This window comes from Carlito syrichta, unplaced genomic scaffold, assembly GCF_000164805.1.
Source record: "Carlito syrichta isolate Samal-C Ts95f unplaced genomic scaffold, Tarsius_syrichta-2.0.1 Scaffold315593, whole genome shotgun sequence".
Taxonomy (NCBI): domain Eukaryota; kingdom Metazoa; phylum Chordata; class Mammalia; order Primates; family Tarsiidae; genus Carlito; species Carlito syrichta.
In genome coordinates this window covers 204,125-224,501 of record NW_007259689.1, presented here as the reverse complement: position 1 = coordinate 224,501, position 20,377 = coordinate 204,125, and the positions used below count along the sequence as shown (strand labels likewise).

Sequence of the window (20,377 nt, the reverse complement as noted above, 5' to 3'; positions counted from 1 at the left end):
TATTAGTTTTATCACATTTTCTTTGTTTACATTAGACTTCTTTTTATTCTGAAAATAAAAACATTTAAAAATTTTTTGGCTTTATTGTTTCAAGCATATTTTCATTTCTTTTAGTTTTTTATCTTTTTGCTATTATCTTTCATCAATGACTGTGCTTTATCTCATTAAATGGCTGGTAAGAGAAATGATCATTATATGGATACCTTCTCTGTTAGTACATCTTCTAAATGAAAGGACTGTGTATACACTCTCTGGTTGGCCCTGATACAGATCTACATACATCCTTTCACAAAAACCTAGATTTACCTCCATTTGTTTCTGTGCTTCATGGGAAAGAAATAGGAGACACACAGGGCAGAACTTCTTTACAGCATACATTTGCCTTCATAGACAAAATGCTGAAAGAGTCTCTGAGGCACCAGATCTATTATATGATTTAAAATCTATGTTTTTTATTATCGGCCATCTCTGTACATCTGACAAAATTTATGATATATTATCATGATGTGTGATTGTAATCATAAAAGTAATAGCAATCGTCATGGTAAGTATTATTTATGAAGCACTTACTATATTCTTTACTGGACTGTGGTTTGACATGTATTAGTATCAAACTTTATTCTCATAGTATCCCAAGGAAACAGACATTGTTTTAAATATTTTTACAATTAAGTAAAGTTAACTTAGATGAAGAAACGCATGGTCTTTGAAGCTAGGTAGACCTGATTTGAATTCTGGATCTGGTGACTGTTATCTGTATGATCTTGAACAAATACTCTTGTAACACTTGTACTTTTAGAATCTCTGTGCTTTAGTTTCCCTATTTTTAAGACTGAAAATTTAAAAAGACAACTTGCAGGGATGCAGTGAAGATTAAATAAGTAATGCTTGTAGGGTATCTCTATTTTAGACTTCTCTTTAGGGTCTGCTACTTTGTCATTATTCAGACTTCCTCCTCCTCCATCCCGGAAGACATCCTCCCGGCATCATCCTATCCACTGAAACATCAGACATCCTCAAGAGATGAATCATACACACCTAATAGCTTTGAGAAAATCCCAAACTTTATTTCTTTGGAGGCCACAGAGATCAGGACAAAGGGAAATGTTGGAGTACCAAGCTTTGTTCTCAACTTAGACTTAGAGACTTGAGTTTATTCATCCTCCCTGAATAATTGATTATTTGATTTGTTCACTAATCAAACCGGACACAGTTCTGGCAGGTAGAGTCCTTGGAATAGGGGAAAATAGTTTCAACATATATAAAGGAAACTTTCTGTACAAGATTATTATTACCACCCTATTTTATGTCTTAAATCTTGTAGCTAATACAACTTAAATTTTGAGTGATACCCAAGCATTTATGCTGTCTTCCAGCTCTCTCTAATGTCATTCTCTCATTCTCATTCTCTTTCTCTGTCCTCTACCTCTATCTCTCTCCCTATCACTGCTCTATCTCCATCTTCATCTCCATCTCTATCTAATCTCCAGCTCTCTCTCATTTCTGATCTCTATACCTGTATATAAATCTGTATGTATGCATATATCTACACAATGATATATAGGTTTTTGTCCATTAGGGCTGCTATGAAAAATACTATAAATTGAGTGGCTTACAAACAATAGACATTTACTTCTGACAGTTCTAAAGGCTGCAAAGTCCAAGATCAAGGTGCCAGCAGATTTGGTACTGATGAGTACCCACTTCTTGGTTCATAGATGGCCATCTTTTCCCTGTGTCTTCATATGGTAGAAGGGGCAAGGTAGCTCTGAGAGATCCCTTTTGTAAGGGCACTAATCTTTTTGGAGGGCTGTGCCCTCAAAAATGAATCACCTTCCAAAGGCTCCATCTCCTACCTGATCCCTTTACTTGATACCTTTACTTTGGGGGTTAGGATTTCAACATATGAATTTTGGGGGACCACAGTCTACGGATATATATATTTGTCCATATGTCCATCTGTGTATCTATGTATCTCTATATCATCTATTTGAAACACAGGTTACTGACTCAAACAGTGTATGCACTTATTTTTCTCTTAAATAAACCTGATTTGGTAGGGTCCAGAGGTACAGATTTCTCTGCTCCATGAGTCATTCTTCTATCTTGTTGCACCTTCCTTTAAGATGAGCTCTCATTTCATGGTTAAGCGTGGTTGAACACCATTGCACTTTTCCTATTAGACTGTTAAAAGGTAAAAAGAGGAAGTATAGACTGAACAGCTTGCTTTTAAGGGTAAGACCAGGAAGCTGTATGCATTATTATGCTCACATCTCACTGGCAAGGATGTGATCATGTGATCACATCTAATCACACTGGAGCCTGGGAGACACCACCTTTTACTAAATTATGTGCACAAAAACATTTTAGGGGGTTCTCTAACTAAAAGAAGGAGAAAGGATAGTGGCAGTCATCATCATGGATCATTGTCTCTTAACTATTAATAGGAGGATTATAGTTCCAATGAGGGACGATCACAGTAGTTGCTTTAAAAAAGAAAGAACTTGCCAATGAGTTTTTCAAAAAGGTTCTTTGAAATCAGAGTCAATGGGAAGTTCATTACATGTACTGGTCTTCTCAAAACAACATGTTTCTAAGGTCCTATTTGTGGCGGCCCAGTATGTTAAGTGCTTAGCACACATTATCACATTTATTATTTAACACTCTACATGAAAGAAATATTTTTCTTTTCGAAAGTGAGATTTGAACAGGATAGAGATTCCAGAAGCAAAGCCTCAATTTCTCAACCAACTCATCTTTGACAAAGCCTTCAAAAACAACCATGGGGGAGAGGAGAACCTATTTAGTAAATGGTGCTAGGAAAACTGGCTGATCACATGCAGAAGATTGAAATAGGACCCCTACCTATCACCATACACAAAAATTAACTCTAAATGGATCAAAGACCTAAACATAAAACCTCAAACTATAAGAATCTTAGAAAATACAGGAGACACTCTTATGGAAATTGGAACTGGCAACCAATTCCTGATCAGAACCCTAAGTGCTCATACCACAAGAAATAAGATAGACAAGTGGGACCTCATCAAACTGATAAGCTTCTGCAAAGCAAAAGCACCATCAAGAGAGCAGGGAGACAGCCCACAGAATGAGAAAAAAATATTTGCCAACTGTATATCTGTCAAGGCCTAACATCTAGGATCTACAAGGAACTCAAATTCGCTGAAAAGAAAAAATAAAAGCCCCTTTAAAAAGTGGGCAAAAGACATGAACAGAAACTTCTTGAAAGAAGATATACAGGCAGCCAACAGACACATGAAAAAGTGCTCAGCTTCACTAATCCTCAGAGAAATGCAAATCAAAACCACATTGAGATACCACCTAATCCCAGTAAGAATGGCCATCATTACTAAAACAAACCACAGCAGATGCTGGCAAAGATGTGGAGAAAAAGGAACACTTCTACACTGCTGGTGGGTGGGATTGCAAACTAGTGCAACCTCTTTGGAAGACACTGTGGTGGTTTCTGAAAGAGCTAGAAATTGACTTTCCATATGACCCAGCAATTCCCCTATTGGAATATACCCGGAGGAACTCAAATCATTCTACAAAAAAGGACACTTGCACATGTATATTTGTTGCAGCTCTATTCACAATAGCAAAAACATGGAACCAACCATGTTGCCCATCGAAGCTGGACTGGATAAAAAAAAAATGTGGTACATATACACAATGGAATGTTATGCAGCCATAAAAAAGGACAAGCATATGGACTTTGCAGCAACTTGGATGAATTTGTAGTCAATCATTCTCAGTGATCTATCACAGAAACAAAGAGCAGAGTACCATATGTTCTTACTCATAAGCGGACCTTGAGCAATTATAATACTATAAGAAAGGGATTGGCAGTAGTCGGAAACTATCAGGGAAGGGAGCATGGGATGGGCAGTTGTGGGAAACTGCTAGGGGTGGGAGGGGCACACCTCATCTACAAGAATACCCGCATAATCAGTGTATACCTAACCCTGAATTGTACCCCACAATTTTATAATTTAAGAAAAGGAGAAAAAAACAAAGAAAGTGAGATTTTGAGAGGTGAAGTAACTTTCCCAAGCTCACACAGCTAATAAGTGGAGACATAATTTAACATGTGGTTGAACCCACAGCTTTAAACTCCATGCTGTGGCTACTTGATATGTCCTGTTACCCATAGGATTGCTTCTCTTCACCCCAGGATGGCAGGAAGATTCTCATTAACCTTAGTCTCTTGTTTTGAAAATACATAATAGACTCAAAGAGGTCTCTACCACAAAAGAATGAAATCATTAATTCACCTGATTGTGCTGGTCACTTTCTGTTTCCCCTTCCTGGTCTATTTCCTCATCTTCTCTGGTTTACTGTGAGCTTCACAAAGGAAGGCTTTATAGACTGAATCACACAGGTGCACTTCCCTCTAGTGGGGTTCAGGAGCAGGAAGTCTGGGTGCAGCAGGACAGAGGGGTTAAGGGTACTTCCTGTGTTCCCTTCCTCCTAAGGTGCAGTTTCCGTAGTTGCTAGGTACCTCTTGGCTGCTTTCCCATGGTTGCATCCCTTGTTAGACTCTATAACATGGTACCTTCCCCAGGACACTTAGACCTAGGGTGGTAGCTGCTTCTCATTGTTGGTTGACTTAACCTTGTCTCTGCATTTCTGTAGAGGGTCTCTTCATTAAACACTTTTTGATAAAATTCTTTGGGCATGCCGTCTGTTTCCTGCCAGGATCCTAAAAGATAAGCTGGGACTCTTTAGTGTTGTAGTGGTTTGTAAGGGTGGAATACCTGTTTCATTTCATGAGCATGAACTTCAGTACACTGTAGAGGAGTCTTCTGGGTAGTGACTGGAACAGTATCTTCCTTTGGCCATTTTACTATGATGGTAAGGTGATGATAAAGGAATTGTTGAATGTATAAACTGAAGTGATGAATCTTTTGTAACCTACCCATGCCTAATCATCCTGGGATCCCATCTGGGATAAAAGCCCATCCAAGTTAGAATTCCTTCCTATGAATGGAATTTTAATTGACATGTTGATCAACTACTTACCTTTCTCAATTACTCTCACAATGTGAATCTTTCTCAAATATTTTTCCTGCTGCCTGATTAAATATCCATATTGTCCTAGAAAAACAATCAACTCAACTTTCCTTAACAATATTATTTTCCTAATTAATTATGAGTTCTTTTTTAATGTGAAGTTCAAGAACAGGCAAATGCCAGAAAAAACTCTTGACAAAGTAGTGCAGTTTGTGACAAGCTTTTTTAGGTAAAATTTGCAGTATTGGCTACATAGCAACTTAGTGACCATAGCAACTACTAACTAACAACTTGGCAACCAAAATGGGAACTTTTGATTAATTTCATGTCCTAGGTATAGCCAGTGCTCAGAAAGTCCCTGGAGTGCTTCCAACAAGATATAGTTTAAGATAGTTACATAGAGACAAGATAGAAGAATCATTACACAATGGAGTTACCTTGGTTAGGTCATTAACAAAATATAAGAACAGAATATGAAAATGTAACAATGGGGTTTTGCAAAGTGTAACATTTGATTTCAGTTAGCAAAGCATACAATTACATGGAACTTATGGCTAAGGGGTCTTGTAACAGTCAATAGGAAACAGCATGACCTGCCCAAATGAGACAAAGCTGGGGGTCTGTGGTCATGGGAACTTTACTGTAATCACAGGTAGGCATTGAGGAGTGATTCTTAGGTCAGGCAGGCAACTTAAGATGGAAGTTTTAAACAAAATGGTGTAAGATGGTTAATACCATTATTTTGCTAGCAATTTGATTTTATTAACTGATTTAGCTCATTTCAGCTATACTAGTTTACACTCCCACCAACAGAGTAGAAGTATTCCCTTTTGCCACATCCTCTCCAGCATCTGTTATTTTTAGATGATGATCTGTTATTATTATGATGGCCATTCGGACTGGAGTTAGATAGTATCTCAGTGTAGTTTTAATTTGCATCTCCTTGATGACTAGTGAGGCTGAATATTTTTTCGTGTATCTGTTGGCTGCTCATATGTCTTCTTTTGAGAAGTGTCTATTCATATCTTTTGCCCACTTTGTAATGGGGCTGTTTGTTTTTTTCTTTTCAGCATGGTTGAGTTCCTTGTAGATCTTTGATGTTAGGTCTTTGTCAGACAAGGAAAATATTGAAACAAACCAGAAAAAAAGCAGTTCTTAACATTAGTAGTAAATAAATTTGTACAACAATTCAGTCTGAATAATATGATGAAATAGATCTCCATCTTATTTTGGTACTTTGAATTATACATACAAGCAGCAATTACAGGGACTTGGTCACAAAGCACATAGGCCTAGAAATAGGCTAGAGGGGTTCAGATAGTCCTAGGAAATATTGTTCACTAACAGTCCGCAGGCTTTTGAGACGTCAGAGAGCCCTAGCTAAAAGTTAGCTAAATCTCCCATAATAAAGAATGCTTTATTATTCTACAACCTAGCCGAGGAATTTTATGAACTGGAAAGTCCTCAAATTTCATGCTAGCATTTCTTTTTAATAAGCCACAAAATTGAGTACCTTTCTTTCTAATATCTTACATGAGAAATAAACATATATTAAGACTAACTATTCCCATTGTTTTTTCTATTACCTTCTTTTTCACTTTATAATAACATCATCCAAAAATAATGTAAGACTTCTCTCAACCTCCAATCTTTCATTATTTGTTGACTTTATACAGAAGATGTTTGTGGACCGAATTTTGTGTGTTTGACGTTGATTCTTAGTTACTCTTAGGAAATTTATTACTATTATTTCTACTAAACAACTTCTGTCTTTGTTGTCTCCTATTATGTGTCAAGCAATGTTCTGCACTCTTCTATATCATTTCGCACAATGTTTGCAACAGCATTGTAAGCATTATTATATCCATTTTACAAATGAGGAAACTAAGTCTTGAGTTGAAATTACTTGTCCAAGTTAGCTTAACTTGTAAGTGGGAGAGTTAGAATTTAATCCCAGGTATTATTTTTCAAAAAAATCTTGGTGAGCTTAACCACTGCATTCCAAAAATCAGTTTATGCAAAGAGAATTCGGGAACATTGTAGACATTCATCTTAAAGCTATTAAATAGAACAATCTTATGACTTTTTCCTGGCCCAATTCCTAACACTATCTTTTTTCTAACCTGGTGACTTGACATCACTTTTATATAATTTGATATTAATTTTAAAGGAATGGAAGAGATGGCTTTTCTGCCATAGAGAAGCAAATAATACATCTTTGCTGTCATCCATTTTAATGCTATGACTATTATTTTAAAAAAATCAGGATTGGCCTCTATGAGAAATTGTTCTTTGCAACTACACTGAAAAAAGTGCTTTGGTACTAATTATATAAAATGAAAATCACTGTCTTTTGCGGGCAATTTCTGACACCCAAAGGTCTGTATGACATAATTGCAAAAAACAAGTCAACTTGTTTAGTTAATCTTACAGTTAATTTTTCCTGCCAAGGACACAGGAAAACCATGCTCTTTAGGATGACATGATTATCCACAGGAGCCTTGATTGCATTTTTTAAGACACTGGTGGGGATGTTGTTACACTGGCTTTGAACATTTTCCAGGCCTAAGTGTTTGGCATAGAACTCCAGGGACTCCATGGAGTCTGTTCAGGTGCTGGAAAAGGTCCAGAGCTGATTTCCACAGCAAATTCTGACTTTATCATCAGGGCTCTGGTGGCCCATCTCCAGGCAGATTTGATGTAACCTTGCATTTTCGGTGGGCATGGTAGTCACAGCAATAAACATGGATCGAGCACATGCATTGGCAGGCGTCACACTAGGTACAGGTTGAGTCACTTCAGTGCCAACCCTGCCATCTGCTCTCCTGATTGTATGGCAGAAGAGTCCTTCATCAGCCAGGACTAGAGAGTCGTGGCTTCTTGATCCTTATCAGAGAGTGAAGCCTCCAGCGGTTTGCACTTCAGTTCCCATCAGATGCCCAGCTAAGAGAAGTGATGGGGAAAATCATCTATATAGTATTTATCCCTCTCACTCCTCTAGGTAACTGGCACTTTACCATCAAATCACTCCAACTCAGACTCTTGGGCTGTACAGAGGTGCCTTTTGATATATGCCCTGGCTTGTTTTTCTTTCTAAAATCATTAGTCATTATAAGAAACATCTATTTGGAAGCTGATGCTGTATTTACTCCAAAAATATGGAAGAAATTAATGCAGCAAATGTTTATTGATTGTCTATGGTGCATCACACAAGATGCTGTGGACTTGTAGAAGTCATAGTCCCTATGACCACCACTGGACTTTGTGTGTGATCTGAGAGCACAAAGGAGGGATTGACTGATTTTATCTGGGAAAATCAAGGAAGCTTTATCTTAGGTCACATTAATTTTTTTAACTTTAATTTTATTTTAAAGATATAGGATACAATTCAGGATTAGGTATACAAGTGGTCATTGTACAGGTAAAGTTTGGGCCTCTCTTTGGTCCCCACTCCACCTGGTTTGAGATGAGGTATCATGTTAATGCTGTGTCCCTGCCTCCCTTTCCCTGGCAGTATCCCGCTACTGCCAATCACTTTGTCATACTATTGTGGTAAATGTTCAGGGTCCACTTATGAGTGAGAACATGTGGCACTCTGTTCTTTGTTTCTGTAATAGATCACTGAGTATTACAGACTCTAATTTCATCCAAGTTGCTGCAGAGTCCATATATTTGTCCTTCTTTATGGCTGTGTACCATTTCAGTTGGATCTGAGAGGATGTTTAGGAATTTCCAAGAGCTGGTACAGAGAAAGATAGAAGAAATTTCAGGATGGAAAAATGATGGAGCATGTGCAAAGGCATTACATTTTAGGGAAGGACCTGAGATTTCCAGAAGGAGACGAGAAATTCAGGGTATCAGGAGATATTGGTATCCAGAGACAGGGCTGGACAGATTGGTGCAAGCAGATAGTGAAGGCATTTGTGGCTGGGCTAAAGAGTCTGGGTTTTAGGCTAGGCACTAGAAAGCACTTGAACAGGCAACCTGCGGTATACAATAGAATAGAGAGATAAGTAAATGTCAGGGATGCAGTTAAAAGAAGGCTAGTTTAAGTTAGCAAGAGGGTGAACAGTTGTCCTGGTCAGAGTCAAGAAGCATTTCTGTAATAGTAATTATTTGGAAACAATATTTTAGTGGCAATGAAAACACAAGGATATCATTTATCATATCAGCCAGCCCATCCAAAATCTTTGTAAATCGTTGGTTAGATTAACATGGGAGGAAAACCTTTGTTTCATCTGAGGAGCTGGCCCACAATAAAATTTAAGGCTCAATCATAGCTATCATTTTGAGATTTATTTAGAATATTTTCTATGTCTTGAAATTCTCATTCAAGTTTTATTATGCCATGGTATGGATCTTTTATTTCAAGCTGCTTTCTTAGTAAGATGATGTGGTGTAAGAAAAAATATAAATTAAGATAAAATAAAACTATATATAATGCATATGTATATATGTGTATACACATACCTATATATGGGTATATTATATTATATATAGTTTAATATATATATATATATAAAACAATTTGTATTTGTTTTTGGTAACATGAACTTTCTTTTTAGTCCTTTTAGTTCCCTCAGAGATGTCTAGGTTAAAAGTTTATTGATGTTCCATGTGGAATTCCAGAGCCTGAATATCAGTACAGAGATAGCTAAAATCTGTGTGATGTTTTCTTTTTTTAAATTTTGAGAAAAATGTATTTAGGTGTTTTTCTTTTTGGTTTGTTTCTTGATAATGACGTTTGGCAACGCCTGACTTAGCCACTCTTCTCAAAGACCTAGCAGAGTGCGTTAAATACCTGCTGGCTTATGTCATCTTATTATTTTCTTCAGCTTATTTTATAAAATAGGCTATTCATGCTGCAGTCTGTGATCTTACCTATGTTTCCTCCAAGACAGGAGTCCCCAGTCCCTGGGCCATGGACCTGTTAAGGGCTTCACAACAGGAGGTGAGTGGTGGGCAAGCGAGCAAAGCTTCATCTGTATTTACAGCCACTTCCCACCACCCAATACCACCTGTGTTCCGTCTTCTGTCAGATCAGCGCTGGCTTTAGGCTCTCATAAGATCGCAAACCACATTGTGAACTGCACATGCAGGGGATCTAGGTTGCATGTTCCTTATGAGAATCTAATGCCTGCTGATCTGAAGTGAAGCTGAGGCAGTGATACTAGTGCTGGGGAGAGGCTGCAAATATGGATGAACATGAGCAGCGAGGTTTGACTGCACAGACCATAATAACTCAATTGCTTGCAGACTCATATCAAAACCCTGTCATGAGTTGATGAACTTCAGTTGTGTAGGTGCATCTGGTGGAAGGCTTTAAGTCAGAATCATTATTTTATAAATATTTTACTTCTTTTTTTTTTGAGTTGGAATCTCACTCTGTTGCCCAGGCTGAAGTGCAGTGGCACACTCATGGCCACCCTAGTGTTGACCTGCTGGGCTCCGGTGATCCTTCTTGCTCAGCCTTCCAAGTAGCTGGAACTACAGGTGCATGCTACCACACCCGGCTAATTTTTTATTTTATTGTAGAGACAAGGTCTCACCAAGTTGCCCGGGCTGGTCTCAAACCCCTGGGCTCAGGCAATTCACTCGCCTCAGCCTCCCAAGGCGCAGGATCACAGGCTGAGCCACCGAGCCTGGCTCTTCTTTCTTTCAAGTCAGGAGTCTCACTCCGTCTCCCAGGCTGGAGTGCAGTGGCATGATCACAGCTCACCATAGCCTCTACCTCCTGGGCTCAAGTGATCCTCTTGCCTCAGCCTCCCAAATAACTGGGACTACAGGCATGCACCACCGCATCTGGCTAATTTTTTTATTTTTATTTTTTATTTCTGTAGAGAGATGAGTCTCACTGTGTTGCCTAGGTTGGTCTCGAACTCCTGGGCAAGTATTCTTCCACCTCAGCCTCACAGAATGCGGTTTATAAGCATGAGCCACTGTGTGATCTTTTTGTGTAACATCTCTCTCCCTCAAAATACATTTTCTTGATAATGGGGAATGGTTTGTTGTTGTTTGTTTTTGCTTTTGCTTGTTGCTGTAGCTCTGACACTTAGCATAGGGTCTAAATCACAAATCCATAACAGGGTCTCAAAATCATGTTGAATGTGGAGATGAGTGAATGGATGAGTGTGTGAATGAATATGGTGGCACATTTTTGCACACTCATGGATCCCACAGTAACTGTTTTGGCAATCCTGGTTGGCAGGTAATTGAATTCTTTCTTTTTCCATCTTTTTCTTATTTCTTAAAGATATGAGTTTTTTTCTTGGAGCTTCATAGAGAAGGAAAAATTCTATCAACTATCTTACCTTTGTCTGTGACGCTTGACACAAATGGGTAAAATTAAGTGCCTTGTTCACATTTTACAGCTCCCTGCTCTGAATTTTAAGGTGTAGTATTTGACAGAGGTAGAGTTTTTTTCATGTATTTAAAGGCAACAGGTCCTTTCTTGGCATGTGCAACATATTATGACTAACTGAGTAAGACACAGTGCTGAGATAACTAAAAAGAACTGAGACATTTCATAACTTTTCTGGAACACTTGTTCTGGATATGGAGTCTTCGCAGTGAAAGTTTTCATTCATTTGAACTTCATAGGTATGTAGTCAACAGTGATTTCTAACCATAGACCTATTCCCCAGAGTAGGAGTACCATTTTTTTCACTAATACAATTATTCTGTGTCTGTGAGTTGGCAGCATCCAGGACACAATGGAAAGAGTGTAGGTTTTAGTGTCAGCTTGACCTGAATTCAAGACCCAGCCAAGTCTTGTATTGATTAACTCAAAGTTCCTGAGCATGCTCCTTATTCTCTTCAAATTTTAGTCTCTTTATTTAAAAAATGGAGAAATAATGCTTATTTTGTACCAATGATTAAAAGAGCCCATGTTTGAAAAACACTTAACACATTACTTTTATCATTATTTTCAGGATTATGATAACTTTAAGAAAAAATTATTCAGGATCACTTTAAAATTATACCAGCAATTGTCCTGGAAATCTTGGTAAACTATACCAGATAATAGATTGATTAATTAATCTCCACTAGCATAGAATTGAATGGTAGAGTTATACATAAAAAGAAAAAACTCATGTGTGATACTCTTACCCGAATACCAACCACAACAGACAAAATAATTTCCTAAAAATGTGAATGCTTAAGGAAATACACTATTTTTTGTGGACACAAGGTTTTTGTTTTTGTTTTTAAATAGGTCAAGTAACTATTGGAATTTCTTTAATGGAAAAAGTGAGGAAAGGAGATCTTTGGGACAGATTGAGATCTACGGTGATAAATGATTCAAACCTCAGGACAGGAGAAATCTGTAATTTTTTCCCCCGAAATGTGCTAATGAGACTAAGATCTCCATTCTGCTGCTGCACTTAGAATCAGAGAGGAGGCACATCTGATTTCCTTGTTCCCCATGGAATCTTGTACTTAGTCTTTGAAACGACAGGGTCAGGTGGAGGACAGATCCATGGGACTCAGTGGGAAACAGGAGGTTCTGGCTATGATACCCAGCATGTATCACAGGGACCAGAGGACAAGTTCCCAGGGAAACATGTGTGGGCAGGCAAAGTAGTGTTGTGGAAGCCATGTTGAGTAGTGACAGTTGAGAGAGGGAAGCAGGTATTCAGCTGCTTGCTGTCTGTTACTGAGCGATATTTTTCCAGCCTTAAATACTCATTCCACCCTAAACGCTAGACATCCTGACATCTTGAAGATCAGTGACAATTATGCCTTTAGGTACTTTGCTTCAGGTGAGCAAAGTTTGCATTTCTCCTGCAATGTGAAATCTATTCCCACTACAGCAATGCTGCAGGAATGTTTGGCCGCTGCAGAGCAAATTTCATGTATTTAAGGGTTATGAAATAGGTCCTTTCTTGGCATATATGCATTGTATTCTCAACAACGCACTACAGCCTAACGCTGTGATGGGAAAAGAACTGGGAAGCAGACACGTGATGGTGTGATAGCTTTTCTAGTACATTCATTTTGTCTGGAGTCATTGCAGTGTATTTTCTTTCATTCGAGAAAAATGAGGCATATATTCTCCTTCCTGCTTTAGTTTGTGTACCAAATTCTCCAGAGACTTTCCCCATTTGGGCTTAGGTAATTCTGAAAAAGAAATAGAATGTAGCAAAACGATATTATTACCAGTTATTACTGAGACTTTAATGTTTGTCACGGTGCTTTCATTACCTTTGTCTTTACTTTAGGTGTCATGTCTGCATTCCTGGCACAACCAGCAACAAATAAAGGAATATAAGCTGCCTGGTGGAGCTATGTATGTTCTCTGTTGCCTGTGTATTCATTCATTCGTAGTGCTTCTGAATGTGTTGTGTGACATTTCTGATGGTGAATGCGATGACATGAGTTATACAAGATAGACTGAAATAACATGAAACTAAGACCTGAAGACTCAAATACATCACTAAGGATTGCCTAACCTATCTTAGAAACCTTGCCCAGTCTTTAAGATCCTGAACAAATGCCACCAGCCTCACAAGGGCCCTATATCCTCACTAAGCAGATCTATGTCTGTCCCTCCTTGTGAGTTTCTAGACTACATTTTTTTCTGTATAACTTATTTGGCATTTAGCTTCCATACTGATTTGTGGGTTACTTTTTTGTGTTTCCAAAATTTTTTTTTACATAAAAATATATTGTAACTTACAGAAGAACTAGGACTTTTTTTATTTTTAAAATAAGTCCTGCTTGGAACCCTGCTTAGCACAAATAGGAATATAAAAAATATTTATTGTGTGATACTGTTTCTCCCTCTCTTGTTCATTAACCGAAAAATGAATTCAACACTTACCATGAGTGAGCAACTAACTATGCTAAGTGCTCGGGACACGATGGGAGCAAGGCAGGCATGGTTTCTGTCTTTGATTAGAAATAATACTCCAATTATTCCTTCTTTTCTTTCTTTCATTATACATTGGGAAGTCAAGTGGGAGAAGGCAAGAAGAGGCTGTTAAGGAGAGAAAAGGAAGTAGTATGAAGAAACATGATGACTGTTGGAAAATGTACACACCCTTTCTCAATTTCTTTTTTTATTTTAAGGATGGGAGGTACAATTCAGGATTAAGTATACAAGTGGTTATCATACAGGTTGTTTGGGCCTCCCTTTGGTCCCCACTTTGCCTGTTTGAGATCAGGTACTCTTATTGATGTTATGTTCCTCTCCTCCCTCCCCTGACAGTGTCCTGCTACTGCCAATCTTGCAGTATAATGGTAAATGTTCAGAGTCCTGCTACTGCCAATCTTGCAGTATAATGGTAAATGTTCAGAGTCCGCTTATATTGAGAACATGTGGTACTCAGTTCTTTGTTTCTGTGACAGATCACTGAGTATTATATACTCTAAATCCATTCAAGTTGCTACAAACTCCATAATTTTGTCCTTCTTTATGTTTTTCGAGTTAAAAACATCAGCTCTAGAGTGAGTCCCTGCCTGTGTTCATATTCCCTCTTGGCTTCCCCTCTAGATGGCCTTGGGATTGTTATTTGATCTCACTGAGGCTCAATTTCTGCTAATGGCAACGTCTACTACATCCGAAGGGATGATATTTAGTGCCTAACTCACAATATCTACTTAAGTGATGTTAGTTGTTGCTATTATTATCATTATTGTTATTGTTGGCTACCATCTTTATGTGCATGACTTTAAAGAGGGTCATGTCTAGTACTCCTTGGAGCAGGGCAGAGAAAACCCAGGCTGGGAATTTGCTCCAAGGCTTCCTTTCCTAGATGGTAGAATGGCTCCAGGCTCCCTGAACAACCCCTGAAGTATGTGCGGGACCCTTCCATATCTGGACTTAAACCTGATAGCTCTGGGCTTCCCAGAGCTCATCTCCTGCCAGCAGTCTTCCCCGTGACTGCAGCAAGCCTTAAAAAGTGGGAGTGTGTATAGCTGTAAGGAAAAATTTCTTTTCCTCTTTGCCCTCCTGGTTGTAAGTTTACTCAACTCTGAAGGGAAGAATTATGTGAGTATTTTGTGGGCTAAGCTTTCCTGGCTACAACGTTGTTTTCTCAAATACTAACAAAATGGATTTTCTCCCTACCCTCTCTTGTTAATAGGGTGCTGAGAAAATTTTGTCAATGAATGAATCAGGAGAACTGCAAGACCTCTTAACCAAAATTGAGGTAATTGTGCTTTTAGAAACTTATTTTTAGTAATCAAAATGTTACACCCATTCTGATTGTAATTTTCTAATTGAACCACCCCCATGTCCTTACAAATATGCAACAGGATACATGTGGCAGTTTTTATTTGATATCATCTGCTATTAGATATGCTCCAGCTGAGATGACTTTAATATTAACTTCTAAAAACTTCATGCTATTAGGTGAGTGTCTGGTCAACTTTATTCGAGTCATATTCTCTACTACTTCAGATATCAATGAGGTGTTCAAAGACAGGCAATTACCTTGAAGCACATTGAATATTATTTATTAAAGTAACTTTATTTTTCCCATAGATCTTCCATAGGAAGATCTCCCTGCATCATTTTTAAATATTAAAGAAAAAGTTATTTCTCAAAAAAGCATACTTTAATTTTTGTTTTCATATTTATAATTAGAGTATCAGAGAAACACTTATTTAAATATGTACTATAGTAAATGAATATGCCCTTATTACTTCTCAGCTGCATTACCTTACCAACCAGTTTCTCCCTGCCTATAGGGATATTATAGACTTTATCTCCCAGATTGAGACACTGTGAGGGTGAAAAGGATGCACTAGTAATTATTCTAGGACAGCAAATGTGCAACGGGACTTTCCCAGGACAACTGGGTCATATATGTGGTCATCTAGTGTCTCCATGTCACTGCTTGCTCTTCCTGCTCTTTTCTTAGCTAACCTGATTTCTGATTCTCTCCCCTGCCTTCCACTTCAGTCAAAAGAAAGAACAATGGGGTTTTTTACGCTTTCTTATTACTGTTCTTTTATGCAAGTTGTTTTGTCTACCCAGAATGCTATTGTTTCAATTCCTTATTTCCCCCCACCACCTTCAAGGCCCATCTGCAATATCATTTCTTCCAAAAATCATTTCTGATCTTTGTTACCTTCGAATTCCTCTAACCCTCTTTTTGTTGGGTGCTTACCAAAGTCTTCCTTGTATGACCTTTCATTGAGTTTTGACTCATGTCCCAAATGAATTACATGCTCCTTGGCTGTAGGATTCATGTTTTATTTATATTAAGATTTTGTCCAGAAGGAAAACAATGTATTAATTTATTTATTGAGCACTTACAGGTATTTAGCTAAAGAAGACAGTGATGTCCTACCAACATACTTCAGGCATATAGCAACAGCTCAGAAAAGATTTGTATCAGCTTCTGTCATAATACAAACAACAGCATTACATCTAGACACTGTGGTCCAGTGAAGATGACAGTCAGAGGCACAGTGCTAAGAGGGAAGGGGGATGCCTGGGCTCTAGGAAAAAAACTTACCATGTCTGATTTTTACGTTAAAAAACCATAGGATATATTCAGAGTCAACTTGTTCATGTAAAAATGTTCTAAATTTCCTTAGTTTCCACAATTTATAATTTCTGAAGTATTATGGCTTGAAAATCCTAATGTAGCTCTGACTCCAGCTCTGCTAATGACTGTGTGACTTTGAGCACAATTTTTCAACTGTTAGGATCTTGATTTCTTTATCTATCAAATGGTGGTGTATACTTGCTAGTCTAAAACGCCTCTCAATTAAAAAGTTTAAATGGCCGGGCTCGGTGGCTCAACCTGTAATCTTGCGCCTTTGGGAGGCTGAGGTGAGTGGATTGCCTGAGCCCACGGGTTCGAGACCCGCCTGGGCAGCGAGACCTCATCTCTACAATAAATCAAAAAATCAGCCAGGCATGGTAGCGCATACCTGTAATTCCAGCTACTTGGAAGACTGAGGCGGAAGGGTCGCTGGCAGGTCAAGGCTGCGGTGGCTGGGAGCGACAGAGTGAGACTCCAACTCAAAAAAAGTTTAAATGAGTGGATTTATTTATTTCCTTTTGTTCCCATATGCTACTCTAATCCCATGAAACCATTCACTTAAGCTAATATGTATTCATATCTTTTTTATTTAAAAAATTTGGTTTGGCCAGGCTTGGTGGCTCATGCCTGTAATTCCAGCACTTTGAGAGGCCAAAGTGAGAGGGGATTGCTTCAATTTGAGACCAGTCTGGGCAACAAAGCAAGACTCTGTCTCTAAAAAAAATAAATAAATTATCCGAGTGTGGTGGTGGTGTGTGCCTGTAGTCCAAGCTACTCAGGAAGCTGAGGCTGAGCACAGGAGGTCAATGCTGTGATGAGCTGCGATTCTACTATTGCACTCCAGCATGAGTCACAGAGTGAGACCTTGTCTCAAAACAAACAAACAACAACAACAACAAACAGTTTACCTTATTATTTTCTGATCACATTGTAAACTTATGTAAATATCATTATGTAATGTCATTGATCTATTTATTTCTTGTTGCACTGATATCATACTGTTTTTAGTTCTAGGATTTAATAGTATCCTTTACAATCTTATAGCATATATGTCCCTCATTCCTTTTCTTTCCATAGACTGATGATTAACTTAGCTATTCTGGGATTTTATTCCATTGAGTCTATCATTCATAAAATCTATAACTTGATTATCTCTTTCTTCTTCAGTTCAAAGAACTTAGGAATGAAGTTTTTTCCTCTTGATTAAGTTTATCTTCATTCTACAGATGATGTAAATAAGGTACAAACGTTTAATACTGGTTGTAACATTCAATGTAATGGTATAGCACTGACTTCTACTGTTAGAGAAACTGCCAGGTGCTATTACTTTGTTGGGTTGCTTTTCCCACATAGAGAAACTGGTAGATAATTTGTAGCCATTGAAGAATGCCCAGAACTCTGCCTGAGAGATGGCTGGGGTTTAAGGAAATTAAAGAGACCAAGTAAAGAGACTGGTCCCAGAGAAGTGCTGGGAGAGCCAGGCACAAAGATAAAGAAGGTAAAAATCCAGATCCAAACTTATGAGTTCTTTTGGTTGGCTTTTGGCAATGAAGCAGGAGTTAAATATTCATGAGGCAGGAAACATTTGGGTCCTAACTATGTGGCAAGTGATATTCTTGGAGTTTTATATGCATCAAGTCATTGAAAGCTCACAGCAGCTCTGCTAGATGGGTTCTATTATTATTCTCATTTTACTGACATAAGAATGGAGGCACAGAGATTAAATCACTTGCTCAAGACTTCTCAGGTAGTTAGTGTTTGGTCCATGATGCTAGTCAGTGTATTTCCAAGCCCATGATCTTGATCATGAACCTATGCTGCTATGAATCTCAAATTAAGTGGCACGTAGATGTCTAGGAAATTTGATTATATTGTGGCAGGATACAAGACTTGGGTGAGAAGTTTACTAGAAGGTAAGCTGATTATTAGGTCAAGGGAAAAGTCTGGGTTTTGGCATAGGACTCTGATACTAGTGGAGCATGCTGGAAGATGGGTACTTTAGCGAGAAACTAGACAGATCTTACCAAGTTCTAGTTTGCTGCTATGTAGTTTACTATGTGGTAGTCTATGATCTCCCCTGGTCCTCATAATTCAGGTCTCAGTTTTCAGCAGTTATTTCAAGTGGTGGTTACAAAAAAAAAAAAAAGCCTTGGCAATTGTGGTTGGGCCATCAGAAATGAAGTCAGCAAATAATTTTAAGCTTTCTGTACCAAGAATCCTAGCCTATGTTCCAACCAAGTAAAAATTACTCTGGTAGCTGAGTGGGTCTGACTTGTTGATGGGCATTATCAGCAACCTCAAACAAAAGAACCTGGCCAAAGGCAGCAGAAGCCAGTGACATGTGTAATAGTTATAGGGAGACCTGGGCTCAGCAGGGCTGGCTGCACCAATGGGGGTTCTGTTCCTGGAATGAGAGTTTGGGTCATCATCCCAATGATATGGGCTCCATGTCAACACAGGTTCCATCTATTTTGTTCTGTCCTTTACTTCTAGTGCCTAGAACAGGGATTGGCATATAATAGGCACGTGTATATATTTGTTGAAGAAATAGATAAATGACTCCTCTTTCACCCAAAGTATTTTGGGGGAGACAAAGCATTTAAGAATTGAAAAGAGAGATAGGAGCAACCCTTTCGGGTTCCCTTCCACTGTGGGAGCTTTGCTGTCCTCTCAATAAATCCTGCTTTCTTACAAAAAAAAAGAGAGAAAATTATTTTATGAAAAAGACTGCGTGGCCAAAAAGAATGAATGAAACATCATTTTTTTCGTAAGTTGTATTTATTTACATATTTATGTGTATATTTATGTCAATAAATAGGCTAGAGATTAGAAGCAATGAGTCATAAACAATAGCCGTGCTAGACATCTGATTTTTTTCTGGAGTCCACATGGAGAAGTGTAGGAGAACAGGGAAGTGCCTAGTTCACTTCTATATTCCCAATGCCTTACAGAGTGCCCAGCTAATGAATACTTAATATATATGTGTAGAATAAATGAATAAGTGAAAAGGTCTCATCCACTGAGTATCTATTTTTTAAAAGTCCCTTAACAAGAATGTATGAACAGAAATAAGCAAAGAAGAGGATGCTTTTTCATTCCTTTTCTTCCTTGAATTCTACCCAAGAAACTTGCCTCAACCCAAATCACTATTCAAAGGAGGTACGTTCTGTAGATTTAGTACTCTATGTGCTATTCTCAACCAGGTCTACATGGTTTCTTAATTCCTTGAAGGTCACTTTCTGTAGTCAACCTCTTCATTGAAGGTAGAAGTTGGTTTTGTTACTAAGAGTAATGATGGCTGTTAACTCCAGTAATTCCTTCTTCCTCCAACCTGGGGAATATTATCTGAGTTCTTTGGAGGAATGTCTCAGCTCTTTTTTTTTTTTTTTTCACTTTGATCTGAGGATAAAACTGCCTATTGAAGTGTTGGACATCACAGGGCTCAAGAGTACCTAATAGAAGCCAAGTCTTTTTCTTCATAGAGAACCCTCTAAGTTGGGAACAGAGTTCCAGAATATAAAAAAAATACTCTTTGAGAGAGGTGGCTAGGAATGACTACATTATTTATTTTTTATCAGAAGAACAAATGGCATAGATTCTGCTGGGTAATGTAATAGGAATGAGATCCCTGGGGGCTGGGGCTGGTAGTTTTAGTGAGTGCCTTAAGACCCACCCCAACTTCCATCCTCAATTCTGCTTTAGACATAGCACATTTACTCTTTCAATTGTTTTGTGTTTGGGAATCCCATGTATGTATCATTAGGAAAAAAATAGATGCAAATAAAGATTGAAAACTATGATTACAGAGGAAAGAGCAGGGATTTTTTCTCATGAAGACAGCA

General features: G+C 38.2%; 1 protein-coding gene across 1 annotated transcript in view; it reads left to right on the top strand.

The window, feature by feature from the left end:
• The window catches only part of GRXCR1 (glutaredoxin and cysteine rich domain containing 1), a 144,517-nt gene that overhangs the window by 120,787 nt on the left and 3,353 nt on the right, over positions 1–20,377 (top strand). The window contains exon 3 of the mRNA XM_008073018.1: positions 15,123–15,188. Within this exon, the coding sequence (XP_008071209.1) occupies positions 15,123–15,188 (66 nt within the window). The remainder of the gene's footprint in view (positions 1–15,122; positions 15,189–20,377) is intronic.